At 42.1% G+C, this 25418-nt stretch overlaps 2 protein-coding genes across 17 annotated transcripts in view; both read right to left on the reverse strand.

The window, feature by feature from the left end:
- Nucleotides 1-13074, reverse strand: part of LOC128761042 (filamin-B) — a 38770-nt gene extending 25696 nt beyond the window's left edge. For all 3 annotated transcript variants that reach the window (XM_053868903.1, XM_053868901.1, XM_053868902.1), the window contains exon 1: nt 12641-13074. In XM_053868903.1, the coding sequence (XP_053724878.1) occupies nt 12641-12932 (292 nt within the window). In that variant the 5' untranslated portion in view covers nt 12933-13074. The remainder of the gene's footprint in view (nt 1-12640) is intronic.
- Nucleotides 13075-13964: 890 nt separating this feature from the next.
- The window catches only part of slmapa (sarcolemma associated protein a), a 33258-nt gene continuing 21804 nt past the window's right edge, over nt 13965-25418 (reverse strand). For 2 of the 14 annotated variants that reach the window (XM_053867267.1, XM_053867264.1), the window contains 14 exons: nt 25298-25414; nt 23694-23762; nt 22559-22618; nt 22395-22469; nt 21300-21380; nt 21012-21071; nt 20704-20829; nt 20521-20595; nt 20330-20430; nt 20054-20258; nt 19826-19943; nt 19271-19442; nt 19066-19200; nt 13965-15997 (listed from right to left, as the gene is read on the reverse strand). In XM_053867267.1, the coding sequence (XP_053723242.1) occupies nt 15902-15997; nt 19066-19200; nt 19271-19442; nt 19826-19943; nt 20054-20258; nt 20330-20430; nt 20521-20595; nt 20704-20829; nt 21012-21071; nt 21300-21380; nt 22395-22469; nt 22559-22618; nt 23694-23762; nt 25298-25414 (1490 nt within the window). In that variant the 3' untranslated portion in view covers nt 13965-15901. Of the gene's footprint in view, nt 15998-17654; nt 17743-19065; nt 19201-19270; nt 19443-19825; nt 19944-20053; nt 20259-20329; nt 20431-20520; nt 20596-20703; nt 20830-21011; nt 21072-21299; nt 21381-22394; nt 22470-22558; nt 22619-23693; nt 23763-25267; nt 25415-25418 lie in introns of all 14 variants that reach the window. The other 12 variants (XM_053867266.1, XM_053867259.1, XM_053867271.1 and 9 more) reach the window with 10 other exon arrangements.

A 25418-nucleotide genomic window follows, 5' to 3' on the forward strand; every position in this document is an offset into this window, starting at 1 on the left:
GATGATTCAAGCGCCTGTCTGTCGGCAGTTGCAGTTGGGACACTGGAATCTGCAAGCCCTGATAAAGCGAACACTTAAAGTAACCAAATAGGCCAGTTGATGTTTCGTAAATTTGGGGACAAAAAAAAACATGGGACAAAATAGCAGTGCAACCTTCCCAATGAGGCTGGCTGTGCCTCATGGTCGCCACCCTAATGGGCTTTTATGACTTCAAAAGAGGACCGAGTGATAGACTTTTAAGATGTCGTAACCCAACTTCACTTGTACCTTTGCAACAGAGGTTTCACCAAAAACCTATGGCAGATGATGACGCGCCCAGTTATGTTGCTGATGCCACCCCACAAGAAAATCATTTAGGATCCACAATCTTTCAGTCATGGTAATGAATGAATGGAACAGTCTGAGGAAAGTATTCTTTAAGATCATGATGACAACCAAAAGGTTCCTCATTCCTGCTTACTGTGATCCAAAACCATCCAGAGGAAGGTCAAAAGCATCTCTAAAGAGCAGTGATGCAGAAGTAACTCCACCCTGAAATGTATCACAACCATTTAGAGGAACAATGCGTAACATTTAGACATAAACAGATTATAAGGTTATACTGTACTTTATCTTGTAAAGTACAGTATAACCTCTTGAACAGTTGGATCCCTTCAAGACTGTCTCACAACCCTATACACACACACAACGATTCAACATGAACCCACACGTCAGTCTTTTCAAATTCATCCACTTCTTTATTTGAGATTTATGCATCTTCTGAAGCCACAGACATCCTGACTTGTTACCTGTTGCTTTGGATACACAACAACTGGGGCAAAATAAAAGGCGCTAATGAGGCAGCGAGACATGCGAGAGGCGACGTGATCACACTGGATAGCGGCTATGTCTCAAGGTAAATTAGGCTGGAACAAAATGCTTTTCTTATCAGCAGGTTTCACCCAGTGTAGAGCACACAACATTTCCACCAACTCGCTGAACAATCCTGTCCAACCAAAAGAAGGCTACCATCATTACGTCAAGCTTTTTTGCTCCCTGACAGAGACCAAAGTGCATCTTGGACTCATTAACACAGGGTAGCGAAAATGCACAAGATGGGGCCCAAAATGACCCGGGGGGGTGTTACACATAATTTTCACTGCCCAGCTATATGGGACACACAATGCATTCTGCAGTTGGCTTTACACTTCAAGTTTTCCATGTAACGTTTACGCTCATGAGTGTGATCATATACTTAAGGTGATACCACTGAGCAATAAGACAGGGCTTGCACAGCACCAGGACAAATATTTGTCAAGGCTACGAGAGGACATTACGTCCATGGTGCATGAAGTAGTAAGTCGCGCTAATGTCAGCACACAATACAAAGGGTTAATCCACTCAATAAGACAGTTCTGTCATCCCATATCAGCGTTCTGTCTGGAACAGTTGAATCACCAACACTTGCATTTTATAGTTCTTGTAAGCAGTAACTACTCATCGGTCTAACCCCAAATTTACTTCTGAGAAAACAACGCCTTGGGCTGGTGACCTGAATGATGTCAGCTAATTCAAAAGTATTTGCAGAAACATGTCGCTTACAGTAGCTTAACACACGTTCCACTGACATTCACCACATGCATGACACATTCCCATCATCCATGTGACATAAGCGTGCAAGTTAAGCCCGGCTGAAGACGTTGTACGAGTCAGGGAATGGAGGATGGATTGTTCAAGAGACTTTGGGAGTGGAGTGGGACGAAGCGATAATGTTAATCTGTACATGCAGCTGGTGGGTAACCAACAGCTTCCTGGTCTGACGGTATCAATGACAACCAAATATGACAATTTTAAACAGCAAGGAGTATTCTTGGGGAGCTGCTGGTGACACTTTTCAAGATACAGAAGACAGCATGGAGAGCCAGAGCCAGGTGATTCAGTTCAGGAGGAGGATCACAAGGGTAACTGAATGCAACCTATAACTAGGGCTGCGCCTATCGATCGGCCAACCGATTCAATAGCGGCAACATCGGCATTTATGACGTCATCATAATCCATTGATCAAATGACAAGTTTTTTTTTTAATAAATAAGATGTTAAATCACGAATCACGATGCAAATATGACAAAACAAAGCAGGAATTTTTCAGAAAAAATAAATAAATAAATAAATAAATCACTGTCCACCACCACTGTGTTGTAATGCTGCAGAGAAGGCAACCTGCCGCAACTGCAGACATTAGAGCAGAGGTGGGCAATTCAATCTCCTAAGGGGCCAGGTTATATATTGTGACGTTGAGAGCCGTCAAACCCAAAGAAAGGAGGGTGAGAGAAAATTGAAAAAAAAATTAAGTGATGACATCATGTGTGATTATGAAATTACACTTTAAAAATGCACAGCTGGTTTGTTTTATTTAGTTTTAACCACTCCACTCCATTAAAAGATTCTCGATGTGTCTCATACATTTCAAAATCTACTTTCAATTCTGATATATTTTAAGGGACAAGAAATACTCCAAAATAGCCAACGGAAAAGATAATCGGACCCGAGCATCCAACCCGCAACATACTTGCTGAAAGAAGCTGTGTGGCCAAGAGCACAACAATCAAACATATATTTGAGTATAAATTTCTTTATAATGAAACACAGCATGTTGGTGCAGCAGTAAACAGGATACAGAGTCCCTGTCTCGCTGTGCGTGTGCCTGTGTGTGAGTTCACAGAGCCTGACCCAGGGCACACAGAGAGATTCCACAATGATGAGATCATAAACACACCCAAGTACAATATCTCACACACACACACACACACACACACACACACACACACACACACACACACACACACACACACACACACACACACACACACACACACACACACACACACACACACACACACACACACACACACACACACACACACACACACACACACACACACACACACACACACACACACACACACACACACACACACACACACACACACACACACACACACCTTGTGGAAGACCCAGGGACGACTGACCCTATATCCACACACTCCTACAGCTACATGACATCACTTCCTGCGAGACCAACTCCTTGTCAACAACATAACCATAGCTACATTGACACAGACAAACACAGGAACTCCAATACGGATACCTACACAGATATAATAAGAATGTTGTTCAATTAAAATACATACAGAATGGTCAACTGTTTCAGTGACAGGAAGGAGCCGCAGTGAGTTTTAAATTCAATGCCACCTACAATGCTTGAAAGAAGTGGAAAGTTGGAACGCTGATCCAGGATTGTCAGTTTAGTCACGGTCATGACCTCCATGACCAGTGACCTACTACATGACCAGCTCATGTTCACTCAGACATGTCACATGTAGCTCTTATAGCTGGAGATTATAACCAAACGTGTTTCCACTGAATATTACAGTGCCACTCCCGGGCCGATGCCTCTGCTGGTGACATCACTGCATGAGTCTAGCTGTAATGACAGAAGTCACATGAGTCATGCCCTTGAATCTGGAAGGGCGATCCTCAAAAAGAAGTAGATTATAGAGGGAAAGGAGGCGGAGGGCAGCTTAAAGTTGGTAAATATGGCACACTGACTCTTTAATCCAGTGGACAGGTCAGTGCAAACAGCAATCATAGCTGCAGAGGAGCTCATTCATACACGCCAAAGTAAGAAACAACGGAAACCAGAAGTCCTCTGGTGGTGTAATCTGTGAACACCCATGAGGAGTCTAACTCTCTTTTTATTCAATTCAATTCACGAAACTAATCGCTTTGGTTCACTGTTTACTTCACCTTCATTGCATTATTTTAACACCACAATTATCATGTAATAACTCCTTCAGACATTAGCCATTTTCCACACCATCCCAATGAGGTCTGACCGAAATGTGACTTTAAAGGGCCAAAAAAGGAAGTTTGCGAAACCCCAAACGAGCCAACGACGTTAGCTTGTGTTGACATCATCACTGCAAAAGGGTAACGTCTCATCAGAGCGTGAAATTAACAACAGAGTCACCACAAACCACTCCGCTGGAAAGAGTTGCAGAAAGTCAAAGTGAGGGAGCATGAACCTCACCAAGGGTAGATGGGGGGATGAGAGAAGGGGAGGACTGGCCTGTTATTACACACTCACTACTGTTAGCAGCACTGAGTGACCTGATCTTTCTGTTCCCCACTCTATGATGTCATCAGAGACAGACCATGCGGGGCGGTGGGGAGATGGGTAGAGGACGGTGACAAATTCAAGTTGTCAGGAATGAACTACAGACGCTGGGATCAAGAAAAAACTTACAACTGAAAGAAAAACAAACACTTGGAGTAGACACAGAACAAAGTAGGGAAAAGTAACAAGAGGGAGACACATAATCAAAAGTATGCAAGTTAGAAGAAGGGAATAAAAACACATGCACACAGAGACAAGTAAACAAAAACTAAGGGCCCATAATAAAAATAAAAACACCAATTTATGACATGAAAACAGACTCAATAAGAGGGCATGCATGATAAAACAACAGCAGGATTTCAAACAAGGGGGCATAAAGACATAAAGAGTGCATGTACATTAAGACATACTAATAAAAGACTTTTCTGAATAGAATTTTGGGGGTTTCCACAGCAATATTATGATGCATAACAGTCCATATGTAGCAACAAATGCCACATCAGAGTTAGAGTTTGAACCCAGTGTCTGAAATTGTGTTTCTCGTGCAGCTCGACAAGTTCAAATAAATTCAAGAGTTCAGATGAGGAGAAGCTGGAAGAGATCACCGAAAGGAAGACATTAAAAATGAGGGTGAATGAAAAAGACTTTGGAAGGTTTGTAGCTGTGCCAGGCTGCTGGAGGTTGTTCACAGTGATTATTGCTCCACAACCACAGGAAACACACGCACACAAACCATAAAGCCTTAAATTGTACAAGCCATTCACTGCCTCTATAAAACACACAAAGAAACTATTTGTGGCCCGGGTGTGTGGGCATGTTTTGCCACACTTGTGATTACCACGTCTTGACATGCCACCTTTTTGTGAGGACATTTTGCTTTGTGAGGACATTTTGGCCTGTCCTCACAAGGTCTTGAGGGTGAAAACGTGAGAAGTAAGTTTTGATGGTTAACAATGGGGGACTGTGGAAAGCATTCGGCCAACCAGAGGTCCTCACAAAAAAGACATTCCGTCTATTCATAGATATGGTTCACTGGTACTAGACCATTACATAAGTATTGACAAATTGGACATTACTGTGTAAAATGAAATTAGATGAACACAAAATAGTATTTGTTATGAAAGACAGAAGGTGTGTGGTCACCACCTTCTTAACCCGTCCTCTCTTTATTAGTTTACAAAATATAGATGCAGATGACTTACTTAGTCATACAAATGGTTCATATTACTCAAGAAAACACTTTATAGAGGTATATTTTTCTTTCTAATTAATCAGAATCAAATAAATAAGTAAATAAATAAATAAGGCCCAATACCCAATCATTCTAAGAACTGAATGCATCATTTGCTCAGACCTAACAGCTCTCCTGGCCGCAGCTGAACTCACCATTTAAAGCAATTTTTTCAAACTTTTCGACTCAGTCGCAACAGGCAGTTAGACCCCTCCTCATGCTCCTTTCATTGTCACAAACTTCATGCCCTCATTGACCTCATCCATCAACCGCATTGGTCATCTCACACTTCTCCTTCTCCCTGGTATCTAATCCCCCACATCAAACATTGTTCTTCCAAAACATCCACAGACATGACAGCAAAATATACCAAGACAAACTAAAATTGAAACAAAACAAGAACACCTGGACACAGATGACAGCCGAAAAATAAACAAAAGAAACATACCCTCCCCAAAAAAAACACACCAACATTGGAGGCTACTGATCTTGAGTGACTGGTTTTCAGACTCATTGTAACTGCTCCATGTAAACAAGCTTGGCACAGCAACACAGCTTAAATGAAATCTGCCACAACTTCAGAAAAATTATCTCTGTACGTGTGTACGTATCCATTTTTCACATTTTTTCAATTATGAATTATTGTGCATTAAATTCCAGACTGCCTCCAGTCAAAATCAAGTTTCAACCTGTTGGATCAAACTAGTCCGCTTTTAAACAAAACTGAACATTGACCTGCTCATATTAGTCTAATAATCTCATGGAACAATGCGTCTCAGAAAACGGAGCATAAACCTGAAAGCACTCGGCAAAAACGTCTCAGATCGTATGTCAGAGATCTTTAATTCTTCAAGAGCCCTCCTCTGTGTTTTGCGCACATTTGTTCTAGCCATGAGAATGGTTGTCATTACTGTCCGCAGTTGGAAACAAACTGATGGTCACGACAGAAGTTATACAGAGGTCCATCTCTCTGTTCTCAATAAATAAGTTTGGCGAAGACCAGAGTCGTAAATATGACATCAGCAGCTCCGGTGTTCGGAGTTCATGAAGCTCCGTGGGAGAGACCAGATTTACTGTGTGGGTCACGCAGGAGCTACTCGCGGTGATTATCGCCGTCCAATTGCCCATTCATTCAAATAAAATATCAACTATTTCAAGCTCTTTTTTCTCAAGGAATATTATTTGGAAAAAAAAAAAAAAGCATCCAATCGCAGACTCAACTAGCTCAGTTTCCCAGGACGACATCAGGAATGCATTTCATCCCATGCTAAGCTCGGACGCTTATTCACTACTGAGTGCGTGTGGAATTCTGTGTGCGGCCCAAAAAACTATTGTGTTGCTCTGTTGTGGAAATCAGCCTCTGAATACACATCGACTAATCTTTCACGAACTGCTTGTTAATGGACTGTACAGGAAAAAGGAAGTGACGTCCAAATGGCAGCATGTGGAATTTGAACCTTTGACACTTAACACAGCATTTGGAGCCGAGCAAGCTCGTGCACCAACTACATGGCTCTTGTGAACAAATATGCTATATGTTTTATATCTAACAAAGACCACTACTGTTCCTCATTCTTTTGGACTACTTTTGTTCTTGACTGTGGAGATCTGAAATATCTATTCTGGCCCAACTGTTAGTATCAAATAAAGCCGTTCTGTCACTGTGACTGAAACAAACGGCTGTTTGAGGATAACTAGCAAATGTAGACACGTAGAACAAGAGGAGCGCAATGACATGGGTAACCCTAACCGCCACCTCTGTCTTTCTGTTTGGTGGCGCGCAGCCCACAGCATCAGGATATGCCACGGAAGGTGGAACATATCTTCAATGGAGAACCTAAAGTGCCAACATGCAATACAGAAAGCTGCCTTTGGTGTCAGCATACAATGAATATGTCCACCTCTCAATGTCTAAATATAATACACCAGGGTTCCTACTGCATATAAACAAGGTTAAATGCGAGCCTTCAGTTCATTTTGCCTTCAGAAAAATGATGTCACCACCACACTTAATAAAAAAAAAAAAATCCGCTGAGACTCCAAGTTAATTTTCCCACAAGCAGAGTGACACACTCCACTCTGATCTCACTGATAAGCGTAACAGTCCACTGGTCAGAGTCCACTTCAAGTTATTGTTGACCATCGTTACCATGATAACAAGGGGCAGAGAGTGTCTCATAGAGCTAATATCTCACCAAGGCGAATGGGTGTGATGTGGACCACGTAGCGGATGATGGCCACCCAACAGCTGCTGCCCTGCAGGTAGCTTTGTTGAACCAGATAAGAACTCACTGAAATTCTAGTTTTCTCAACCAACTGAAAAGAAGTTTTAGTTTCAGCCAGATGTTTCTTTGCAAACAGTTTGAAACTTTGCAACAGAGTAGGGAGATGGACACTTCCTGCTCAGGAATGGTTCAGTACATTGAATGTGAGAAACACTTCCATGCAGATTGTCAGCAGCCTCACATGCAATCAGAATTGGAGTGAAGCAACTACTGAAGCTACATTTAGAAATATAGCATTGACTAGCTAATGGTTACCTTAAAAAGCATTTATCATTTATTTGACCGGACAGTGAAATAAACCATACTTTCAGTCAAATTCTCTGTTGCTTTTTGGTGAATTCTGCCTCTGCTCTGCGACTCTGGCAGCATCCTGCGCAGGAGGATGAGCTCACTAGCTTTTGACACATTGGTTTCTATGTTAGCGTGTCAGACATCAGCGTGATTTGAAGGTATAAACAGAACTTACTCTCCAGCGGCTGTGTTTACAACAGCTAATGAATTGGGAGGCAAATGAATCACTGCTGCTGAGTGAGAACACAACTGTATAATCAGACATGTTTGGAAAAGAAAACAGGAATTTCCTTTAAGTCCAAAACAAAAGACACATCACACATCGTCCCCTGATTTCTGGCTGCAACAATGATGCAACGCATCTAGCAAGCGGAAAAGAGACTCCTAGCTTCTCCTCTCTTTCAACCTTGACTAGATGAAGATGTGGTATAACACACGAAAACGTTTTTTGTATTGTGATTCTTTACACCCAGTAGCAATTCCCAATAAGCTTACACCATCTAATACTCCACCATGGTACTTGTGTTAGCAACGGATTCCGTCATTATGATTATTCTTTCAGGATTTTTTGTTTGATCATTTTTTGTTTGGGACCGTGGTGGCTACATTTGTTATTATTGTTCACCAACTAGCTAACATCACCGGCGGCCAGGGAGTTAGAAAGGCAGTGCCTTTCTAGTTCTTCAAGTATGAGTTGACCAAACTCTTGAGAAGTCAACTTCAGCATTCGTCATAAAACTGGAATCCAACAACATCGACCACCCTACACCCAGAGAACACCACCCTGTGCTCTGAAGTCATAATGACACACGCTAGAACCGGCAGTGGCAGTTGGCTTCCAATAGAACCAGTTCAGCACACAGCTAACCAATGACAACAACTAGGTCAATCCAAATGTTTTGTTGTTCGGATAAATAACAGCAGCGTTTCGTGGAATGTCACCAACGACAAATGAGCTCAACACAATCATCTCCGGTAATTGCTTTCAGTTGTGCAGCCTTGTTAACAGCGGAGGAACCATTTTATCCTTTCGAAGGTATTAGCCCAAAGCACATTTACCTCCAAAACACAATCGAAGAGCCTGACTAAACACAGCAGAGATTCAAGGCGGGCATCAACACTGTTGCAGTGTAAAGGTTTACCACTATTGGAATGTTGCCATGAACTGAATTTTACATGTTTATATTTCAAGTCAGAGACCAGATTGAAATAAGTCCCACCCAAATTGGAGATGAGATCCTGTCCCAAGTGGAAGAGTTCAAGTATCATTGGTTCCTGACACAGGTCGATCTGCATTCCTACTCCCACCTCAGATGCTTTGGGAAGTGACTGAAAGAGCAAGATCATGGAGACAAGCACCGTGACTGGATTTTCCCTTCCCTTTGCAGGATAAAATTCAAGTACTAGCAGAAGCCAGTTGAGGTGGCTCAGGCATCTTGTCAGGACGCATCCTCAGAGTTCTGGGGATGTCCACTTGAGGAGGTCCTGGAGAAGATGGCACTGGAGAGATAATGACAACAGTTCACCTAGGAAAACCTCAGTAATCCCCCACAAGAGCTGGAGAAGGTTTTTAGGAAGTCTAGGCCTCCATATTTTATCTTCCTCTCCCGCTCCCCCACAACCAGGCCTCAGAGGCGAGGATGAAAACAGTGTACTCATGAAAATGTAGCCATGAGTGCTGTTGTCTAAGACATGTCCCAATGGTCCCATCATTCATCACTCAGTTTTTGCCACTTTGCAGTGAAGAGTGACTCAACATCAGTGCTCCCTCACCGTCAGTGAAGGAGGACACCGCCTATTAAGGAAGACCGTTAAGAATGTATGACAGCCTCTGCTGTATTCCCGACACTATGACCCTCACCCCCTTTAGCGGAGACATGTATTGAGGGGAAAAAATCCTGTAAAAAAATTGATTTGACCAGACACCCTTTCAAAGTAATTGGTGATATAGCCGTTACTACCACTTCATTATTGTATATTATAAAAACAACTTTAAATGTTACGAAGGTTCCTTTGATCAGCACACAAAGCATCTCCAAACACATGACGCATAACACCTGCCTGCACAAGTGGACCGCCAACGCCCTTTTTAATGCAGAACTCGATCACAGGCTGCAGCTTGAAAGCATTGCTCAACTTTCAACAGGCTGAAACATACAAAAGGTTTTGCAATCTAAAGCAGAGAGTCATAATTCTTCCTCGGAGAACACACAGCACTGGTCACACTGGAAGACTTTGACTCAACCTGGACTACAACAAAATGTTCTCATGCTGGCACAATTTTTTACAGTAAGTGTCTCAAGGTTGAGAAAACGGTTGTTCCTGCCCCAAGTGTGTGAAGGAGACAGAACCTAGGGCCCCTTCCAAGCGGTGAGGGCCCCACAGAAGACTACTGACAGTCGTACAAAGAAAATATTTCATCATGTTTGACAACAGCAAACATCCTTTTCCCACGCTTGGTCTCGCGACTTGTAGCCATCCTTCTCCACCTCCTAAAAGACCAGACCATGACGTGGAAGTGAGGCATGTGTCATGCCACTGTGAGTCTGCTTTATTTCAAAAGTCAAAATCCATCTCAGCTTAACGTTTTGAGGCATAACACTGAAGTTAGGTTCTATGCTGTTTACACAGACACGTGACTTGTGACATTACTCAGTTGACTTTTGGTTCACCTGTGCCAATTATGTCTGCCACCACTGACTGGAAACGCCAAAATAAGAAGAAGATACCTGGTACCTGAAAAAATCTTGGGTCAAAAACAGAGCGACGGTTTAACCAGACCTCAAACTAATTTCTTTCACACTTGCAGATAAAAGAGACAAGAAATTCATTCCAGTCATGAATTGCTGTTACTAATTTTTGAGTCAAGGAAAGTCCATTATTGGCAAAGTAGCCCCCTAGTTTGGAGCGGTAAAAACATAACATGGACCGATCAGCTGACCCACGACACGCTTTGTTATTGTGTATAACGCAGCCTCTGTATGCAGACGTGTCGCGTTAGCTACATTTACTGACTGTTTTTTCTTCATATTGAGGTGTAAAACCTTTCCTGTCTCCACACTGGACCGTGGTAGAGTGTCACAGGGGAGGTGCTCGCTCTCCACACCTCTGAGGCTGGAGCTCACTCCAGGGTTTGATGTCCTGTTGTGGGCTGGAGCTGGGACAGGGATGAGGCGAGTCTGGGACAGAGCGTTACTTGGTTTATGACTTATGACAGCCAAACTGCACAGAAGCGCACATTCAGAGCTGGACACGCACCGGGCACCTCTTCACTTCTGGAGAGACGTCACTCACTCGGCAACCCCTCCCACATGCAGCGGCCACACATATAGAGGAACAGCGCACCTGCAGCAGACACTCTACATTCACTCCTACAAAAGCCTGTTTTAAGGCTTGGAACGCATTATTTAATTTTCCATTCATTGTAATGGGAAAAATCGATTCAGATTTCCAACAAATCGCTTCTCGAACAGCCGTCGAACGGATTGTGGTTGAGAACCGAGGTACCACTGTATCTGAAAATGAAAATTTCATTTAAAAAAAGACAGTATCTCCTTTCAAAAAAAATTAAAAAACATTGGTCAAACGAAAGAAATGATTTATTCCAACCTTCTGCAACCAGTCATCCTATCCTGATGGAAACATTGGATGGAAACGATCAACAAAACTAAGGCTCGGATGACCCAGATGATTAAAATGATGCACCTAATAAAGCCATAAAGAATGAATCTGAACTTTTAACAATGTCCTTTATGACATCATAGAAACTTTGGGGTGGAGGTGTGTCCACTGTGTGTGACTACACCTGTAGTCCACTGACGAACAGTTGACAAGTCGGTGTGTCACATTGTTCAAATATCTTTATCTTATCTTGAAAAGAAAGCCTTCGAACTGCTCATCTGAAAACTCAACAGAAACGCAGCGCTAGACACAGTATGTCACAAAAATAATCACAATAAAAATCCAGACATAACCAAGCGACCTTTATTGGACCCACTAACGCATGCGCACACGAGCTAGCACGTCACCGCCCCCCCATTCAACCACAGCCAGGTGAGAGCGTGTTAGCGACTGAAAACTTATAGTTTAGACCATAAAATGTGTCTCTAGCGTGAAAGAGAGTCCCAAACTGATGTTTATATCATAGTATTCAGACTTTGTCAACATTATAAAGCACGCCACTTTGAATGTAATACTCAATATGCCGACGGTTATTTAGAAAGTATGGGGAAAATTGTGCAAATAAAATAAAGCCGAATTGGGGACGGGAGTGCAGTAATGTCATACATGTCATCAGAATGTATGCTAGTCATGTATATTGCTCAGAGAAGAATGTTCAAGATCACAGCTGGTTTCATTCACAGGGGGACCAATTCTGCCAAAAACCACAAACGTTTTCAATTATATTGCCACATATCACCCACCGAATTATTAAGCCATGTCGCTATGGTAGTAAAAAAATAACTCCGGTCATACATACAAGTATATACGACGAATGCTGGCTATGTCAGTGATATACGGAGGGTTTTTCAATGGAGGTTCCTCAGTGAAACGAATGAACAATAGTGAGGTCACTTCAGAGGGACACGTCAAATTGTCGCGAGCTAATCTCCCTCACAAGTGGACCAACTATGATCCAGAACTTTCCATGCAGACGAAAGAACCGCCTTCACCCACCGATGGAGACGAGCTTGATGCTCTCCTTGTCCAGAAACTCCAGCGCCACCGACACGTTTTCCAGCTTCATCTGCCTGAAGTTCGGCCTCGGGTGGTACTTCCTGTACATCTTCTTGTGGCTGAGGACCTCCAGCAGGGCGATGAGTCGCAGGCCGTCTCCCAGGTCCAGCTGCAGGTCCGCAATACGCTTGTTGACGCACTTCAGGTGCTCGTTGATCCAGCGGGTGAAGGTGTTCTGCTGAATCTTCTTCCATGGCGCGTCCTCCGCCAGGTCCTTCTCGGTGACCGGCATCTTTCACTCGCTCGTCTGGTTCGGTTACTGCTAGACTTAAACAAGTTCGGAGCTCAGGAAGCGTCGGTGCTTCTTCCTGCAGGCGGACTCAAGTTCGGCTGGAAGTTTCTCAGCTCCTCATCTACCGACTGCTGCTGATGTGTTCAGGTACTGGCGAGAAAGCTCGGAATTTATAGCTTCTGCTTCCTGTAAGGTGAAAACACAGGTACTAGAAGCGCGTATCGCCCCCCACCGACGAAAACATGAAACCTTTACTTGAAACAGCTAAAGGTAGGACGTGACACAGTTGCTTTATGAATGAACAAAACAAAGAATCTTTGTTTCTTGCAAGCCTTACAAGGGAGGAGTGAGTATAGAGTATTAATTAGAGTATTACATTAATTAGTGACACATTCTTAAATTGAAGTTAGGAGGGGAAAACAAGTAATATTCAGACAATTGAACAAGACCATGAATTGAACTCAAATTTATTCAATTATTCCAGTCAATGTCTGTGACATTGATTTGAATTAATGAAATAACGCATTAACTTCATGAATGACAACATTTAGAATGAGCTATTTAAGTTTTTAAAAAGGAATGTAAATGAAATTGGCAGTATTATAAAGAAACATGTGTACATTAAAATGTATACCGTGCATTAATATATATATATATATATATATATATATATATATATATATATATATATATATATATATATATATATATTCAAATGTTTGAAAATATATATTGGTATTTAAATTTTAGAATAAACTAAAGTAAAAATCAATTTCTATTTTTCTGCTGGCGAGTTGGACGTGCCAGACAGTTCAAGGCGGTCAATAACATTCTTAGGTTGCAAATTGCGAAATCCAGGACCAAGTCCAGAAAAATCTACCTTGCTGGGAGGGGAAGCAAGAGGAGAGGGTGGAGTCTACAACGGCAGCCAAAATTAGATTCGCAAACTAGATACCGCAGATACCGCGATCTCAAACATTTCACAGATCTTCAGACAAAGATAAAAAAAATAAAAAAAAACTTGAAGTCAGGTTTGGTGGGTCAGCTGCTACTTTAATCCAAATGGTTCTCTGCATATTTCATACATCATCATCATCTCTACATAGCCATCTCCTCCGCCGCTCATATTCTCTAAACGCTTAACAAAATAAGTCTAGTCGCTCTTCAATCAATAACATTTATTTTACAATTCTCTCTGTACTGTAGTGTTTCTCTTAAAACATATTTGTTCGTTTTTATTCGTACTTTTAACACGCAGACGAGACACGAGCACACTAACAATGATGGCGTCCAAAGTGGGAATATCACGTACACAGGACTCGAAATAAAATGTACGATAAATATTCGTTTGAAAAACAAAGGTCAACTTTGAGAGGAGTTTAGCGGCCATACTGAAGAGACACCAACAACCACGGTGACGTCACAGTCTCGCTTTCGGCTGACCAACGTGACATTTTTGACACGAGCCCGTTCTGTTGTGTAGCACCAATTCGGGTCCTTTAAAAATGTTACCTTTCATTACTGATCAGTGATACTCCAGAAAGTGTGTTTTTAAAAAATGAATCAGATTTATTTGAAGTTGACAAACATCTACTCGTTGATTATAGAAATCTGGGAACAAATATTTCCTAGTTTTTAAAAAGTTCCTGCTTTCACATCCAAATAAGAAAAACATCAATTCTGGTAATACTAAAATGTGCGCAAATGAACAAGGGAAATGTTCTGATAGAAGCATGTTTTGCTCTATATTGCTAACCTGAAAAGTTAACAAGGCTAGTTGATAAATGTTTTCTATCAATGACTACTTGACATACCCCGAATGTGGAATCATAATTTGGTAATGCTAATGCTAACATTGAGAGCTTCACTTTACAATGTAACTTAACAAATCCAGTGCTGTAGTACATCGCTGTACACATTTCTTTTGGAGAACCTGAGGCATCCAATGTTTCATTTAGCAGTCCACTTTTAATATCAATGCAAACGATGATTGATAATATGCAATTCTGCCTGTTTGGAGTTAAGTGAACACATGAATCCAGAAGCGAGGTCAGATTAACCTACCACTTGGATGCTACAAATGAAGTTATAGTATCCAACTGTCTTCCGGCGATAAAACATTCTTTTGGGAATAAGATTGCACAATGCTAATGTGCTAATATATTTACACTGCAAGCACATTAATTGGTGAAAATATGAATTCAAACCGTTCACTGATGACTTGGCGTCTACATCACCACGGCTAAAACTCCTCAAGTTGATTTCCCAAACAAGAACTCTCCTCTCTGGTGTACATTTCGAGTTTCGCACGTTTGTCTTTGTTCTGAACACTGAGGACGATCAAACAGTCGGATAAATTAAGCGTGTCCAAGACAACCAGTGTGTTATTAGCCTGCACACAAACATTGGTGTTGGTTACATCAGAGGCACTTTGACCCCATACTTGCGTGCCCAAAAAATATAAACAGAAAATACAAAACGAATCAAATTTATATGTTTAATTATTTGGCTTCAAGTCTCAAACCCCACTGCCTTAAAGAAAGAGACAAAACAAGAAACGTCCAACATGGCCGAAGTAAAACCCAATCAGAACTCGACTGGAGCAGAAACGGTCCAAACGGGACTGTTTGGAGTTCAGTACTGAACGGGGGCTGTTCCAGTTCGAGTGGTTCTGCTGTGTTTACATGAAGCTACAGGTGAACCCGGACTCAGGATGTTCAGAATCCGGGTGGTCATGGTGGAACAAAAGTGTTTTCCGGCAAAGAAACCCCCCCAAAAGGCCGCACCAGTGCAGAGAGAGAGAGAAAACAACATGGTGTCCCCGCTGCCAAACAAACCAAGCTAAATTAACAAAAGTAAATCCTGGATAGAAACCAGCAGCTGGAATTTCCCTCCAAACTTATTTACAGTTTCAGACTTTGTACACGAGAAGCAGCGACGCACTCCTGCTGCACTTGTGAGAGGTGGAGCTAGGCGGCGCTGCTCTTGGAAAAGCTCGGGTAGAGGATGGCCGCAGTCACGCCGACCATCACTGCGACGACCGGCATCCAGGGACTCCAGCCACTCTGTGGGGACCACCACATCCATGCGCACACATTTTTACAATTGTACCAACACAGATACACAAACGTGCCAAAATACCCACACATACAAACCATGTTTAACCAACCACACAAATAAATAATAAAATGGCCCAGAATTGTACCAGCACACCAACAAAGACAAAACAAACACACAACAAATACACACAAAAACAACCATTCAACCAGACAAATTCACACACAGAAAGGAAAGACAAAAGAATTTTGTGAGCCCTCTAACAAGTACTGTATACTTTAGTATTGTTTAAGACTTGTAAACACACCTTCCCGCTACTTAAACGATATACTGCATTGATGGAAATAGTACATTTTAATTCAATTTTAGTAAACACATTATGGTTAACCTCTTTTTTTGTAATGAAATTATATCTAAAACTGAAAGGCAAAAACAAAGCAACATCAACGTAGCAGTGAAAACAGGTCAGTGACTGAGGTAGAACTGACAAAAGTGAATGATAAAAGGAACAAACACACACAGGACAATGAGTGATGAGCTGGAACATAGAAGGGCAGCATGGAGGCATGAAACAAATCTGCACCAACAGGCAGCAGACTGGATGCAGGACACACCATTCCAGAAATGATTTCCACAAGATGCTCAAAGGTGAAGGATGAGGGGAAACAGGAGAGTGGAGGACTGCTGCAGGAGAGGCTGGACTGATGAGTAGCAAAATAACAGGTCGAATTAGACCGTCTTTAAGCCATGTGACACTGTAAGTCCTGTAATTTGAATGTCTACATTTGTACAGGTAAGTAGAGAAAACCTGAGAGGAAATCATTCAAAAACACTAAAGAATTTATGTATTTTAGTAAGGTTTTCTGTCAACTATTCTGGATTAAATGGGTATTTGCAAAAAGTTGTGAACAACATAAAAGAACAAAGCTCCAAATACAGCCAGAGCTTTGCAAGATCTAGAATCACAGAAAAAGGTTGATGCAGAATCACATGTACATCTTTATCTTGCGCAGTGTAGGTCTTCTTGTTTTAATGGTGCAATGATGTTCATTTCTGTTTATATGCTCTTTTATTTTGTTTAATTTCTTTGCAATTAATTTTTAAAATTAAAAACGTGTGCCTGAAAGACCTCAGGATAGGATTCCTGTCTTCATGGGAACACAACAGGAAGAGCACAGAAACAATGTGTTCATTGCAACATTTAGGGTTTTGCTCCCAACAGCAGCAGCAGTCCAGTGTTGAACCTTCATCTATGGAGATAAGCAAGCATCCTAGTGAACCTTCAGTAGCAGAGTTTGGAGTGAGCCACAGCAGAGCAGAAGCTGAAAACATGACGGTCATGCAGAGACCAGGAGTCAACAAGAACCCTGAAGATGAGAGTGATGGTGTTGACATGGTGATGTCCAGCGAGAAGTGTGCGGTGGGAACATTGACCAGCTCAACTTGCCTCAGGGATTCATGAACATTTATTCAACTACTGCCAATCAGTCAATAATTCTGTCCAGCTGATTCTGTTTTCTGGATATCTCATTTAGCAATAGGCGTCTGAGTCATGTGAGAGCTGGCAATACCTCCACCTCACCCACATTCCATTCTGCAGATGGATGAATGGAGGTAAAGACACAGAGTAAGAAAGGGAGAGACTGATGTCATGTCAAAGTGTACCTTTCTACCACAACTGGTCGAAACACCAGTAGAGCAGAGCCAGGACAAGGCCCATGAATATGGCTTGGACAGGCTGCAATATGGATGGCTAGAGGGAGAGGGGAGGACAGGGATTAGACGAAATCAGCCGCAAATCAACTCAAACCAACATGGAGGATGATGCCACTGTGGCGGGGGAGGGAGGGGAGGGTGGAGCAGACAGAGAAGCGAAGACGGACAGAATAAGAGAGAGACAAAAAAGGGCAGAAACGCCTGTCAACTAACAAGTCAGCCATTTCTGCGAAGCGCTGCAAATGCCGATATTCAACAGCCACTAACACCAAACCTGCAAACACAACCTCTGCCGACATAACAATCAAGTTCAGGTAGGTGGAAAGCAGCAGAATGATGATGTTTGAAGCAATATCAATAAGAAAAAAAGCTATTACAACTATTCTGAAGGAGCCCGAGTCTCAACGTGGCATGCTAACCAGCAAAGCTAAACAAATGTAATTTCACAGGTTCAGGTTTGCTTGAATTGAAGCAGATGTTTACGTCACAGGAATGTCTTTAATTCAGAACTTTTTGGCACAGAAAGAAAAAAGTTCCAGCGTTACTGATTCTCAGATCCGTAAAATAGCTTGAGTAAAACCAGATCTCCTTCAGAGGACCAGTGTCTGTCCTGCACTAACATCCTCAGCTTCATTCGAGATTGTGGCTGGGCTGAAGAAGAGCAGGGAGAGGAGGAGGAAGGAGGAGGAGAAAGATGGGGGTAGCAGATGAGGTAATCAACTGGCTGGCTCAGCAGTGATTCCTGAACATCACACAGCTGGAAGTGATTGGCTCAGTGTCAACCAGCTCGGCCATGATGTCACATGAAATCACCTTGTAAATGAAGAACGTGATCCATCCTGCAACCACTGACATGAACCAAGTCCACATGTGTGAGCGGCAGCATGTCAGCGTGTGCTTCGTGTGTGTGCTTGGTGGACTCTGTTCTTTTGAAGTAAACACATGTGAGCACTAAAAGTCACAGGTTTTTGGATGAGTCTCCAGTGAGACAGACATGGTGCTATAAGAATATCGCTGCACTGCTAGCCACATACAGACAAGAGTTTATCGTGTGAGAGCAAGCTGTTGTTTAGATGGCAGCTCCATAATCAGAAACGTGTGCTTTGCCCTTGCACCAGGAGAACTGCCGATATTCAGGGATCAAATTATCCAGGCTAAAATGGATTACTTCAGGCCACGAATGGACCTGTCACTATGAGGTCCTGGCACACAGACACAGATGCCAGAAACTGACACTTGAATAACTTCAATGGTTTGTAGTCAATATTGATGGTGAATCCTTGCTGAAACAAGGCAGCGCTGACCGAGGAATACACATGCAGTAACTACAAAAGAAATGTGTGTGTTTGTGTGTACTCACAGAACCAGTCTTGTCCTGCAGCAGCTTCAGACTGCTTCTGCACTGTTCAAGCTCCTGGTGGATGTTCAGCTTCTCCTGTTCGGTTCGTTCGTAGCGCTGGCGCAGATCAAGCAGCTGCGACTGTGTGTCTTCATACTGCACTCACACACATACAGACACACACATGTTGTTTGACCGCTGTATCATTATGAGCCAAGTGTCCTACCTCTCTCTGCAGTGTGTGTGTGCGGGCCTGCGCCTGATCCAGCTGGATCTTCAGCCTGCTTTCATCCTGCAGGTGTTGGTTCTCCAGAGAACCTAGCTTGCCCTGTAGAACTTCTTCTCGTTTCTCCAGAGACTCCAGGCTATTGGTGAGGACCCTGCTCTCCTCCCGAGTGCTGAGCAGACAGAAATAATTTCACTAAGTGATGAATGTGCCTCAAAAGCTCTGGACTACACAATATTGGTGTGAAACGGTGGATATGCAGAGCCCTGTTTTGGATCCCTCACCGTCCATCAAATGTCACCCTGCTGTCTTTTCTAAATGAATCAGCGATCACACAAATTCTCTTGGGTTCGTTTAACTGCAGCGTAAACTCATCTCCTGTCACCACGTTGGACCTAAAATCAATCACATGCTAATCATGCTGATAGAGACCTTCTATACTAGGAATGCTTGTGATGTAACTTAGTCAGAGCAGTCAGCAGAAAAGAAGAAGACTGACATCACAGTAAAATGTTTTTGTGGGTGGAGCTCATTGGACTCAGCATGTCAGCCTACCTGCTCAGCTCAGCCTCTAGGTGGTGCAGTTTGTCCATAAGAGCTTTTCTCTCGCTTCTCAGGCCTTCACAGTCCTGCTGCAAACAGACACACTTCTGCTGCAGCACCACACACTCCACTGGGGGAAGAGGAGAATAGGAATAGGTCTTAAACCAAAGTGGCACAGTAAACTCAAGAGAATGACAAATCTCAGGGCAACCATGAGACAGTGGTCACCGGTCCACACACCTTGTAACTGACCAGCATCACTCTGCTGCTGTTGCTGCTGCGTGAACGCCTCCTGCAGTCGGCTGATCTCCTGCTCATATTTGGCCGCAGTGGTCCTCCAGTGCTCCAGGTCGGATCGCACGCTTCCCAGGTCGGCCTGCAGGGTGGCAATCTCGCGGTCTCGCTCAGCCGTAGCGGCTTCCATCGCGTGGCGCAGCATGAGAATCTGTAGACATGTGTACTTGTCAATGAGTGATATTGTGGGACTGAAAATGTTTCCAAGTGTCAAAAACAAACCTCCTCCTGAGCCGAGTAAAGCTCCTCTCGGGTGCTGCAGATGGTGTTCTCCCTCTGCTCTCGAAGTGCCTCCATGTCATCCTGGAGCTTGGAGAGTTGAGCTGAACACACAAATGAAGAATGAGGCGTAAAAGTTAATGTAGCATTGCTCTGGAATATGTTTTTATAAAAGAGCATGTTTGAGTGCTCACTCTGAAGGTACTGGATTTGCATAGTGGACTCTTCAGTCTGCAGCGAGTTGGTCCTCCTTTCCTCTTCCAGTAGAGCTGCAGACAGTTAATTCAGTAAATCGCTTGCTACAGCCATTTTGGATGAACAGATATATTACAATGAAATTAAAATATATGTACATATTTTCAAAACTAGTCACTCACCTTGCAACTCCAGACACTTGTGTTTGGCGGCATTGGCCATTTCCTGGGCTTCCAGAAGTTCTCTGTGGAGATGGTGGATGACCTGTTCTGTGTCTCCTGGTTCTAGGCCAACCCGAAGCAACTCAGCTACAGAGACAACATTCATCATGTCATTAAAAACCTCCGTTCTCAAAGAGTTGGAGGAGTGAAGAAGAAAACATGAGTAAAACTCTCATTGCATGTCTTTAATATTGCATTTTTAACTGAATGATCACATATTCATTATGAGACAATGGCAGTGTAGCACAACAAATAGTTTCCATGGTTACCTTTCAGCAGAGCCACTCGGTTCAGTGGTTCGTTCAACTCATGGTCGTCCATGTTTCCATCTAGAACAAACAATTACACATTGAAGTTAGCTACTACTACTACTACTATACTGGGTTTTGATTTTTGCCCCATTCACTGTGAAGAACTAACTGGACTTTTAACCAAACTGTAAAAGACAGGGCGAATCACATCACTTACACTTGAATAATTTAAAATAAATACAAAGTCACTTGAAGATGGAAGAGACTAATACTCATTTTTGTGTGTTTTGTGTGTGTGCTGCTGACCTGATGTGTCATCACTGCTCCGGTCTTTGCTAGGACTCAGAGTGTCAGACATATCTGATTCTTTGGCATCCATCTGGTTTCCTGTGAGCAAGCACAGGAACATCCACACAACAGAAACAGAAAAAAATGCACACAACACATACACGTCAGTTCAAATAGAGGTTTGGCAACAAAAAATGATGAACTTTTAAAACCTACAAAACAAACTCTTGAGAATAAGAAAAGCAGTCGCAAAATATGAGCAAAAATGTTTAATATGTACTAATCTATTTGCAGGGAAAAGTTTGGAAATATGAGAAAAATCATAAAACCTAATTTACAAAGACAAATATATCTTTAGAGGAGCATCTGTGCTCCACAACATTGCTTGCTGGTATGCACAAGTACCGCCGAGTCAGATGAACAGGGACAGCAGAAACAGAGGGCAGGGGTCAAAAACATGTCAGCAGTTTGTGAATTCAGAAAACTAAGCCATGCCAAAGTGACGCAAAGTCACCCGATTAAATAGTAGTTGCATGGCAAAAAAAATTGTCAATTAAGATATGTAACAAGAGATGAATATTTAATGCCCGTATGTTTTTGAAAGGAGTGATTACCTGAGTTCTAAAAAAAATAAAATAAAATACTGAGGTCACCTTTTGACTAATCTTCTAGATTGATGACACCTGCTTTCAGCCTTCATTATTCTCCTCTCAACGCCATTGTCGTTCTTCAAAAGCCAAATTACATCCAGTCCAATGAATGCCTTCAGAACCTCAACCAGGGAACGTTTTGTCCCACTATGGCTTTCTGTTTGTCTCCATTCATATAACTGTCACATGCTATCCAAATATCGAACAGTGGCATCTCCGCCAGCCTCAACATGATTTAACTTGTGGAATGCTTATGAATTAACACATTTATTTATCTGCTCTAGAGTCCTAAACATAATGTCTAGCACATACGGTCAATATAACAGAACTGAGTTTGGATTTCACACTTCCCAGCCATTAGTTGTATTAGCAGGATGAAAAAGATAAAGAGGGCACGAATCAAATACAACTATGGTACTATATGGAATAAATATAGTGGGGTTTTTTGTGTGTGTGAATTGACCTTTCAGACGTTCTGGACTGGCTAGGATATCGTCTTCAGCTGGTTGGTTGTTCTGCAGGTGTGCGTCCATCACTTCTATTAAATTGTTATTAATTGGGATTAATTTTTCACATTGATCTGTTTCTGTTCAATTTTTTGAAGACCAACTTTACAGTTGCGCTCACCATCAAAGTTTGCCAGTTTGCTGATCGACGAGCTGACAGTTTCCTTCAGCTGCTTCACTGCTGCAGAGACAGAAGAACAGAAAAGCGTACGGCTGAGACAAGCTTGAACTTAGCTCGTGTGATTAGGATCCAAATTAGAGGCGAAGAACTTGTTTCAATGAGAACGCTTGACACAAATGAAATCAAAAAAGGAGAGGTTAAATCTTAAAATGAACTACTGCCAGTTTTAGCGTCATGGCACTTCGAGCAATAAGGATTTGACAAGTGACAACAATGAAAAAGGAATAACTGTTCAATAATAAAACATACAATAAAAAATAACTATTAACACTCTTTTTGTCTGTAAGAGAAATTACTGTAAGTGCATAAATTTGCCTGAAATCAAAAAACAAAAATCATGATTGGATGTGCAATTACACTTTATTCTACTCCAGCAAAAAAGTATGTTCCAAGGTCACAGGCGCCCCCCTGGTATCACTCCACACCCTCCGCCCCACTATTTGAGAAGGACTGCTTTAACACTGTATGCAGACCTTGAATCATACTTTTCACTGAAGCCTTGTCATCACGACAGTCGGAACAGGACACGCTTTTATACTTGACACCATGGATAACAAAGTAATGATGAAACAAAAAGGAAACATGTGAGACATGGGTTGGAAAGTCAAAATCTTTTCGACCTGTGTTGAACCCCTCCTGTTCGATCACCAGGCGACTGGGCAGTAAAGCAGGGAGTAAGTACTGTCACCACTGAGGTGAAGGATTATGTTTGCCAGGTTTCTACTTTGTTACCTCCATGGATGGAAGTGTTTAAAATGCTTGTTTCACTCTCGCTGCACTTTTTGGTATTTGAAAAAAATATTTTACATCACGTCGTCAATTCGAAGTGGAAGTCATTGTTCAGGGTGCTCTGCACGGTGTTTGACTGCGTCACACGTCACTATTCAGCGTTGGTGACTCTCCACCAAAAGCCACATTTTTTTATTTTTTTTTTTTACAATTTTCAGGCAAATACATTTGGGCACCTTCAGTGCATCACAAGAAGATGTTTTTAACCATGAACATTTAAAATGGTGGAGAGAAAGAAAGAGTAAGTAAGTGAGTAGAAGTTTAGGGGTTGAATGTGAATACTCACGAGGACACTCAATCAACTGAGGGATTCTAGTGGGGTCTCCTCCGCTGCTGTTGTTTACATGACAGTTGTCTGATAAAACAGAGACCGATGTTACTCACACATCTATCAAAGGAAGACTTTGTTTCGCAATTGCGCATCAATGTCAGGTAACCATGGAAATTTGGCATGAGTGACAGTTCCTGTGGGTTATGGACATGTGATGACTAAAATATGCCACTTGATACACTGTTCCTTCAGTACAGTCACAAATGTCCCAAATGTATGAGCAGAATGAAAAAAAAAAATCATGTATCAAATTGAACTTGAATGATTAAATCTCAATGATACAATGACAGAGGTACGGATGAGATGGTGAGAAAATGACGAGCGAAGAGAAGCACAAACGAGTGCTACTGAGTTAACAGACCGGAGCCAGACAGGAGAGCAAATATTAACCAGTATGACAGAAGACTCAAAGACAGATGAAGGAATAGAAAGAAGGAGATATGAGTAGTGAGAAGCAGGAAAATCAACAAAGGTCTCAGGTTCAAAAAAAAAAAAAAAACAACCAATACAATGAAGAAAATGTAAAGCCTGGTTTAACAGAGGTGATTCTCGAGTGCCACTTTAAACAGCATCTTGGTAAACTTACAAATCGCAACAAACCATTTCTAATTTTTTTTTCCAAAAAAACCTTGTCCAGAAAAAACTTTCACACGAACCTGCTACCAACTCCACCACGAACCAAATGCATAAAAATCCCAGCAGACCTCTTCAATCTGACCTGTTCAATCCATTATGTAACTTACCCGTCAAACATACAAAAGTAACATTGATTTCATTCGGCAGGTACAGTGGCTGGCCAAAAAGAAGTCGCCACCGGGATCCTGGATCTGGGGTTGCTGCAGTTGGTCAGGTCTAGGTTCAGCAACATTATGTGCTCAAAGAATGAGGTCAGCTGACTACCTGAATATACTGAATGACCAGGTTATTCCATCAATGGATTTTTCTTCCCTGATGGCACGGGCATATTCCAAGATGACAAAGCCAGGATTCATCGGGCTCAAATTGTGAAAGACTGGTTCAGGGAGCATGAGGCATCATTTTCACACAAGACTCTACCATCATCAATGCAAGATCTTGGTGAAACATTAACGCAACACTGGATGGAAATAAATCTTGTGACATTGCAGAAGCTTATCAAAACAATGCCACAGCGAATGTGTGCTGTAATCAAAGCTAAAGGCGGTACAACGAGTGTATGACCCTTTTTTTTGGTGGCGACTTTTTTTTTTTTGGCCAGGCAGTGTGTGTGTGTGTATATATATATATATATATATATATATATATATATATATATATATATATATATATATATATATATATGATGTGAGGAATATGAAATATGTATGGCTTTGAGGCATGTTGGTATAAATATGTGTGTACAGAAGAAGAAGAGAAGAAGAAGAAGAAACGGAAATGTCTTGGCTATTATTCCCGGTTCTAACATGTCTGAGGATGATTTAAGTATCCTTGCAGTAAAAATTTGTCTGTCAAAAAAACAATAAAAAAGTAATCATAACTGAACCATCTACCATCTGCAGCTTCATCTTCACCAACTGCACCTTCATCAGTGTCAGTATCTTCCTCATCCTCGTCTTCCTCATGGCTTTGGGGAACTGGTGGGTTCTGTTCATCCAGAACAGTTTCCTCAAGTGGTGCATGGGAGACCGTGTCCACATCTGT

The sequence above is a fragment of the Synchiropus splendidus genome, chromosome 6 (genome assembly GCF_027744825.2).
Source record: "Synchiropus splendidus isolate RoL2022-P1 chromosome 6, RoL_Sspl_1.0, whole genome shotgun sequence".
In the NCBI taxonomy this organism is placed as follows: Eukaryota; Metazoa; Chordata; class Actinopteri; order Syngnathiformes; family Callionymidae; genus Synchiropus; species Synchiropus splendidus.